The following is an 8,261-nucleotide window of genomic DNA, read 5'->3' on the forward strand; positions in this document are numbered from 1 at the left end:
TGGGTTCAAATTGGAAAATTGGGCCATTGATAGGCTATAATTTAGGCCTCGATGATTATGAGATATTGGGTCATTTGAATGCCAAATGTTGGACTGGACCATGTAAAGTTTTGGGCCCAATTTGGAAAATTGGGCCATATACTGGGCTTTGATTCATAGTTTAACTTTTGGGCCTTTGGATTGGGCCTTGAGTTGAATTAAGCTACGATAGGGGTAAAACAGTCTTTTACCCCAAGCATGGATTTATGATTTTTGTGTTGGAACCCAATTATTAATTGGTTGTTGTCTTGATATTGACAGTTCAGGAAGCTGTCATCCAACAGCTAGGGTTGTGTTTGGGAGACTTCAGCAGTGTGAGATGAGTTACCTTCTAGTAGAGGTGGGTCTAAGGCACCAATGCCGACCTACCGGTAGGTGACTATGTATGAGATGATTGTCTTTGTGATAATTATCTGGTTTGCAACTATTTGATATGCTCTATGTGTTAGGATGCTCTGATATATGTGTTAGTAGTAGTAGGGGTGAAATAGTCCCCAGATACCGGTTGAAAGATACCGAAGGGGTAGTTAGTACCCATGCATGCCTAGCAGTATGTTCATGATATGATGTTATGTGATAGTGGTAGTAGAGGGAATAGTCCCCATATCTAGCCGATAGGTCCAAGGGGTAGGTCGGACACCCCAGTATGTCTGACAGTATGATTATGTTGTGTTTCTATGTGCTAGTAGTAGGGGGTGAAATAGTCCCCGTAACCGGTTGAGATAACTAGAGGGCTAGGTCGGACACCCCTATATGTCTGACAGGGGTAGGTTGAGCACCTCGATATACTCAACAGGGTAGGTCGGGCACCTAGATATGTCTAGCATGGGGTAGGTCGGGCACCTGGGTATGCTTGACAGTATGTGATTGCATGGTATGTGGTATGATAGGGGAACTCACCAAGCTTCGTGCTTACAGTTTTCATTTTTGGTTTCAGGTAATTCGTTTTCAAAGGAAAGGAGTTGGCTCGATCGTAACGCATCACACTATGTTTTCCGTACATGAGATCTTTGGGATTGCACTCTGATATTGTTTTATGATAACATGTTTTGATTATTGACACTTTGGTTTTGACATGGGATATTTTATGGATGTTTTTATACTGTTATTTTTATAAATTATTAAACTAAAAATGAAATTTTTGGTCTTAAATTTTGGGATGTTACACGTATAACAAATAATCACACCAATATCCTTATTGAAAACCTTAGAAAGAAAGCACCAAAAGTTTAGTACCTCTAATGGTTTGTACCAAAAACCCTAGAAACCCTAGAATGATAAGGAGAGAGAGGGAGGAGAAGGAAATTCCATTCCTAGGCCTTATGATAAAGGTATTAATGAAAGTTGTTGGTCTTAGGGTCCTATTTATAGTTTAGGTAACTAGTAGGAAAACAATATTTTAATTAATTAAATAATAGATTTAATCATAATTCAAATCATTTCCTTATCTGTATTTAGAAGGCTTCCAGAAACCCTAAAAGATCTCCAAAACCCTCCACCCTTATATGATTCTAGAATTGTATTCTTTTGTTCAACTATTGAACAATTACAATTCACCCCTTGCACATTTGACTTATTCCAGTTAGTCCCAAATTAATTCCTGATTAATTATGATTAAAAATTAATTAATTCTATTTGTTTTCTTATTAATTTATTAACTATATAAATTACCAAATAAATTATTTAACTATTGATCTCATGTTAATTGATTAATCACATAACAACTTAACGAATCAATTATCTATTTCCAATTACTATATTAATCACATAATATATCAACAACTCATTTCTCCCCTATCCTAATATCATTTCTAGTTATTTTTGGTTATGAGGGAAACCCAAAAAGGACTTTGCTTCAATTTGCAAGTTTATATCAATTTAGTTATGAGCTTAGACACCTTAATCCAACACTTTTGACTTCCCATTAAACCATGCAAGTTATTTTGCTCCTTTAGGTCATTTTGGTGTATTAAAGTTTAGATTTTGGATGTTTGTGTCATTATTATGGGTAAAGTTAGAAACTTTATCCATTTAAACATCAGGTTGTTTCAGATATGAAGGTTGGAGACTTGTAGTTAATGGATTAAGTGAGAAAGATGCATTATTAGTCCATTGAGACTTAACGTTTAGATTCTTGGTTGTTTGGACCATCCTAACGGATAAAGTTGGAAACTTTATCCATTATGAAGTTATTAGATACCATATCTAAAAATGTGGAAGCTTGTCTATAAGGGTTAAGTGCTTAACCCATTAGGCTGTTAGAACCAGTTCCCACGATATGACATGTTGTTCGCCATAACGTGGAGGCTGGTATCACCATGACTGTTTTGTCATATTGTAGCCACGATGTGGCCTTTGGGTATCCACGACATGGAGGTCACCTAAAGTTGACTTTGACTGTTGAATTTTTAACCAGTTTGATTTTTGGTCAAACTTGGAGAGGTGTTGAGCTATAGTATGAGGTTTAGTTTGTGAATGCTTTAGGACGTTCATGTAGTTGATTCTATGGCACTTTGAGTAATGGATTTCAATTCTTAATTTAGGTGAGTATTCTCTCTATATTACCTATATCACAGTGGTGTACAAGCTAGACCAGCTAGGTCTTATTTGTTGATTGCTGTTATATGTGTACATGAGTTATTGATAACTCCAAGACTGCTGACAACCCACAAGGTTTCTGATAACCTGTAGTTGTTTAATATTGTTGTGCTAAATGTGATATTTAGGACTGTTGATAGTCCCATGGTTGCTGATAACCCATAACTGATTATTATGCTGTGTTGTATGTGATATTTCATGGAACTCACTAAGCCTTGTGCTTACAGTTGTGGACTAAATGTTTTCCAGGTACTTATCAGTTTGAGATGACATGACTGTACACACACATTAATAGTGTTATGATTCGAGATTCCGCATTGTCTTCCTTATAACTCTGGTTTTGAATTATGGTTTATGAGCAATTGGTTTGACTTGAATGTAACCTTATAAGAATGGGTGTTTATTCTATAAATGAAAAACTTATTCTGGAAATTGGTTCGTTGCACTTGGAATGAAAATAAGGTTTAAAACATGTGTAATCCGAAACAATAAGAAAGAGACAGTGGAATTTATAACTTTGAAAGAAACCAATCAAATAATGACCGATCTAGGTCTTTTACAGAGGTTGTGGTAGGAAAGAATGGACATAAAATTTTAACTTCAAGTGAATCAAAAGATAAGGACATGGTGATCTTGGAGCTACCTGATATTGAATGCATTACACCGGTTTAGATGCGTGCCATATTGGAAATTGGGAGGTTGAACTAGGAAGTCAATCAAAAGAGCTTTTAGACATGGAAGTTCATAATGTGGGAGGTGTTTTGGTGTGGCTAGAATTTAAAACTAGTTCTACATGTATTAAGTTCAAAAGTCATGAGGCATTCAAGACCATATTTATATATTTTTAGGTGGTGGATATAAAGTTCAAGATAGTTGACATAATCAATTAGTGTGGCTAGAATTTCATTTAGAATTGTGCCAATAAACTTAACAAATTATAAATCATTGTAAATTTGTAATTACCAAAATTAAATATTTGGAATGATTTTAATAATAACCCTTCATTACTAAGGGGTTTGAGTAAGGGTTGATATTTGATAACTCGATATAGATCATCAAGTGACTAGTGAATGTCATGATGAACAAGGTATAAATTAGGTAGTAAGCAATGATGGCAGTTAGGGGAATGATAAAAAAACCAAAACGAACCAAATGATGTTTGTTTTTTTGTTCGGATTATTTGGTTTTAATTCGGTTTGGTTAACCGAATAGAAATATCTTATTTGGTTTGGTTTTTGGTTAAACCGGATAAGTTATTTAATATATATATATATATATATAATAAATTTATTGATTAGTTACTAAGATTTTCATAGATTATTATTTAGTTATTAACAATTATAAATTTGTATTTGTTTTATAGTGTGTATCAAAAAACAAAAACAAATTAACCAAATGTTAATTAACCATCGGTCATTTATCTCATCTTCATATATGATTAAATTTATATTAATATATCTTTACAAATTGTGTGTGCATGTCTCTTCAAAACAACACATTATTGAAAGATTGAATGTAATATATTATATATTAGTGTATTTTCTTTATTTGGTAATAATTTAGTAATTTTTTTTCTTTTAATTTAATATTTATTTTTACGTGTGAGATTTTATTCGAATTAACTAATTAACCAAACCAAATAAACCAAAACTGATTAAACCGAATTTTATTTAGTTTTGTTATTGTTAGATTTAAAATATAAAAAAATCAATAAATAAAAAACCGAAAAAAACACCTCAATGGCAATTGCTCTCAAATCTACATGGGGTAAAAATGAATAAATAGTTAGTATGGGGCTAAAAGAATATTTGTGCTATTGTTGACGGGTCAAATGTATATATTTCTCTTTCCTAGAAAGTTTACCCATTTTCCCCAAACAGGACTCCAAACAGCGAAGACTCTCAAGAGTAGAGAGAGAAAGTTATAGACAGAGAAAGTTCGAGATCACCGAGAGGAAGAGAGAGAGAAAGAAACGGCATTAATGGAGGAAGGTCACATGCCGCGAAAACACAGCGACGATAGTGTGAAGCTGTTCGTCGGCCAAGTTCCGAAGCATATGACGGAGGCACAACTTATAGCAATGTTCAAAGAGCTTGCTCTTGTGGACGAAGTCAACATCATCAAAGACAAGGCCACGCGAGCTTCTCGAGGTTAACTTCTTTTACCGAATCTCTTACTCTTTCGCTCCAATGAATCTCTCCTCATTTTCGCGTTTTTCGTCAATGTTACTTCCGGATCACAATGCGTGATTCACGTTGTTGTTTATAATTCGTTTTTTATTTGAATTTTACTGTACCGAGATTTGTGTTGACTCATTGACAAGTTTTTTGATTGAAACCCTAATTGGCTGTTGTTGTCAGGTTGTTGCTTTGTTATATGTCCGTCTAGGGAGGAAGCAGACAAGGCCGTGGATGGGTTTCATAATAAGAAAACCCTGCCTGGGGTAATAATCTCTTCAGATCTTTATCTTCATTGTTCAAGCTGATTTTATTTTTATCACAGTTGGTAAAGAAGTTCATATAATGCATAGTGAGAATTCACCTGGTTGGTGGAAAGTTGAATGAGAAAGAACTGTTTCGTAATCCCTCCATTACATTAAAATCACAACCTTTTTCTATCTTGGGATATCATGGAAATTGTAACCATTTCTATTTTTAGGATATCTTATGAAATTGCGAAGTTTTTCTTGAAATATTTTTTACTTTAAATTGCGGACTTGGTCATTGCTTTGTTAGACTCGTGATGCTAATTTGTATTTTCTTTTGTCATTATCAAATGGTATTCTGAACTAGCAGTCAACATATTAATTAAAATGCATGCTAAAACAAATGTTGCAACTTTCATTAGATTGAAGGAAAAAAGTTTGGATCTACATTGAGATAAATTAAAAATTCATGAGAAACCACTGTACTGATGGTGAGGTAGAAAGCAAATCCAAGAAGAGAATTGTAATATTGTATATGTATAGGAGTGAAATTTCACCTTAATGTAACTTGTTTCTTACATATGTGTGCACTCAAATGCATGATTTCCTCAACTGAAAGGGGCTTTGATTACATTTGCTTTTGTAATTTTGTTGTTATAAAAAACTAAAACATAAAGTTCAGTAAAGTTCCCATAGTCAAAATAAACGTACTGGAGCAACTTGCTTTACAAGACATCATCCTTGCTTTGAGACACTCATTTAAAGTTGCCTATTTAGTTTCTCTTGCATGGTTACAACATTAATTATTTCAAAAGATATACACTATTACAATGTGATATGATAATGATTTAAATAATGACATTTTATCAACATAAACAATTACAATAATATGATATTGATGTTCCATTTCTTGATCTGGTGAGGTTTGTCCTTTGTTATACATCAGGCATCTAGTCCACTGCAAGTGAAATATGCTGATGGCGAATTGGAACGGCTAGGTATGCCATGCTTTTTGATTAATTTATTGCAGATTGTTATTCAATTATCTAATACTAATTTCTCTGGCTAGTTTTTTATTTATATTTATTTACCTTTTGCTCAAGAACACAAGCTTTTCATCGGTATGCTTCCTAAGAATGTCTCCGAAGGTGAAGTTTCAGAATTATTTTCACAATATGGAACCCTGAAAGACTTGCAGATTCTTAGAGGTTCTCAACAAACAAGCAAAGGTACATATGATTATGATATATTCTGGCCTTTGATTCTGTAACACACTTTTTGGTTTTATGTTTTGGAATCACAATTATGAATTATGGCAGGCTGTGCTTTTGTGAAGTATGAGACAAAAGAACAAGCTGTTGCTGCTATAGAGGGCCTCAATGGAAAACACAAGATGGAGGTTTGTATTTGTGTGAATTGCAGGGAATAACCATGTAGTTTATGTAGGTGTAATTTTGCTTTGTATTTTGTTGTTGTTGTTGTGTATTAGGGTTCAACTGTCCCTTTGGTTGTTAAATGGGCAGACACTGAAAAGGAAAGACAAGCTAGAAAAGCTCAGAAAGCTCAGTCTTTAGCAAATATTGACCCAACACAGCATCCGTCTTTATTTGGAGCACTTCCAATGGGTTATATGTCACCATACAATGGTTATGGGTACCAGGTTTTATTTCATTTGTGCTTGTTTTGTTGCTTTTTTTGGCATTTGGCATTGAGAGTATATGTGATTAAGAGTTGATTTTGTAAGTAGGCTACTGGAACTTATGGGCTCATGCAACCACCTTTCGCTAATCTATCTCCAAATCAAGCAAATGCATTTCGTGGAGGCTCTCCAAGAAACTATGTGGGAGTGGGTCCCCCAACTGGTGGTTACATGGGCTCTGCCTATCAAGCTATGCCTCCTAGGCTTCAGTATCCTGTGGCCTACCCCGGGGGATTGAGGCCTTTCAGTGGGCCTTCCAGTCCTCTACCACCAGAAGTTTCCAAGAATCATGCTGCAACTTCTTCAACTGTTGCTGCTGACCATGTTGAAGGTAGTTAAACATCTTTTATGTATTTTATCATCTGGTCCTTCCTTCAAGTTTCAATGTTATGTATTTCTAGTTTGTTAAATCATATACTATAATATTTGTTAGAATAATAAAGAAGGAGGTGGAGTTTGGGGATTATTGTATATTTAAGTAGTGTCTCTTTTCCAAGTTGCAGGTCCACCTGGCGCTAATCTATTTATTTATCACATCCCTCAAGAATTTGGGGATGAAGAGCTTGCAAATGCGTTTCAATCATTTGGAAGAGTTTTGAGTTCCAAAGTTTTTGTTGACAAGTCAACGGGTGTCAGCAAGTGCTTTGGTATGATATGATATGAACAAACTTTAATCTAAATTCCATTGCAAATGCTTTTTGTGTGTCTAATTGTTTATGGCATGACATGTGAGCAGGTTTTGTGAGTTATGAGTCCCCGAATGCTGCACAATCTGCAATTAATACAATGAATGGATACCAGTTAGGTGGTAAGAAGTTGAAGGTTCAACTTAAAAGAGACAACAAACAAAACAAGATTTACTGATGTGGATATTCACTCTCTCCCACTTGACACTTGTAGTGAAACAAATCCCTGACACTATTGTAATACTTTTCTTAATCCGTGTGCCTTTGTAATCTGTAATTGTGTAACATATTATTAAATTCATTTAGTCATTGACTTTCAATATATTCATTCTTTTATCTATCTATCTGCAAACAACATTCTTTGCACTTTGCAGTGTAAGTAACCTTGTTTTAAGACTCCTCTAAACTCCATAACTGATTTGATCATCAGCTTCTCCAGAAATGAAGAATCTACTTTCTTCCGTTATGCTTCTGCATGAAAACTCCAAACAGGTTGTTGTAAACTTGTCAACTGCTTCATTATTCTTTTGCCAATTTTATTTACTTTTAGGTGTATTACTTGATAGTAAAGGACTGTTCTACCCCTCTGTCTGGAGTTATTGTGTTATGAAAATTGACTACTTGATAAATGTTTTGAATGAAAATATTAAATTGCAAATATATGGGAATTATCTAAATGAAATTTATTTAATATGTAGCACAATGATGATAAATTCAATCATGTTTAATAGAGTGCTGATAAACCATTTAAGCTTTTTTTTTACAGGTGAAGCACAATTTTAAGTGTTACATGATTCTGAGTGAATCCAAGGTG

General features: G+C 34.2%; 1 protein-coding gene across 1 annotated transcript; it reads left to right on the forward strand.

The window, feature by feature from the left end:
* The first annotated feature begins 4,509 nt into the window (after positions 1-4,509).
* Positions 4,510-7,769, forward strand: LOC145013110 (RNA-binding protein BRN1-like). The gene is made up of 9 exons (XM_078971912.1): positions 4,510-4,787; positions 4,998-5,080; positions 6,009-6,060; positions 6,166-6,291; positions 6,382-6,461; positions 6,552-6,722; positions 6,810-7,092; positions 7,265-7,408; positions 7,498-7,769. The coding sequence occupies exons 1-9, from the start codon at positions 4,619-4,621 to the stop codon at positions 7,623-7,625; spliced, it is 1,236 nt and encodes a 411-aa protein (XP_078828038.1). The 5' UTR covers positions 4,510-4,618; the 3' UTR covers positions 7,626-7,769.
* The last annotated feature ends 492 nt before the right edge of the window (positions 7,770-8,261 follow it).

Source organism: Lactuca saligna, chromosome 8, assembly GCF_052625555.1.
Source record: "Lactuca saligna cultivar CGN05327 chromosome 8, ASM5262555v1, whole genome shotgun sequence".
NCBI classification, from domain to species: Eukaryota; Viridiplantae; Streptophyta; class Magnoliopsida; order Asterales; family Asteraceae; genus Lactuca; species Lactuca saligna.

Bases quoted from the DNA above. Each gene is read 5' to 3' on its own strand.
- LOC145013110 (XM_078971912.1), top strand. From the start codon at position 4,619: ATGGAGGAAGGTCACATGCCGCGAAAACACAGCGACGATAGTGTGAAG. The intron at 6,462-6,551 runs GTTTGTATTTGT...GTTGTGTATTAG, and splicing joins ATGGAAAACACAAGATGGAG to GGTTCAACTGTCCCTTTGGT. The intron at 7,409-7,497 runs GTATGATATGAT...ACATGTGAGCAG, and splicing joins GGGTGTCAGCAAGTGCTTTG to GTTTTGTGAGTTATGAGTCC.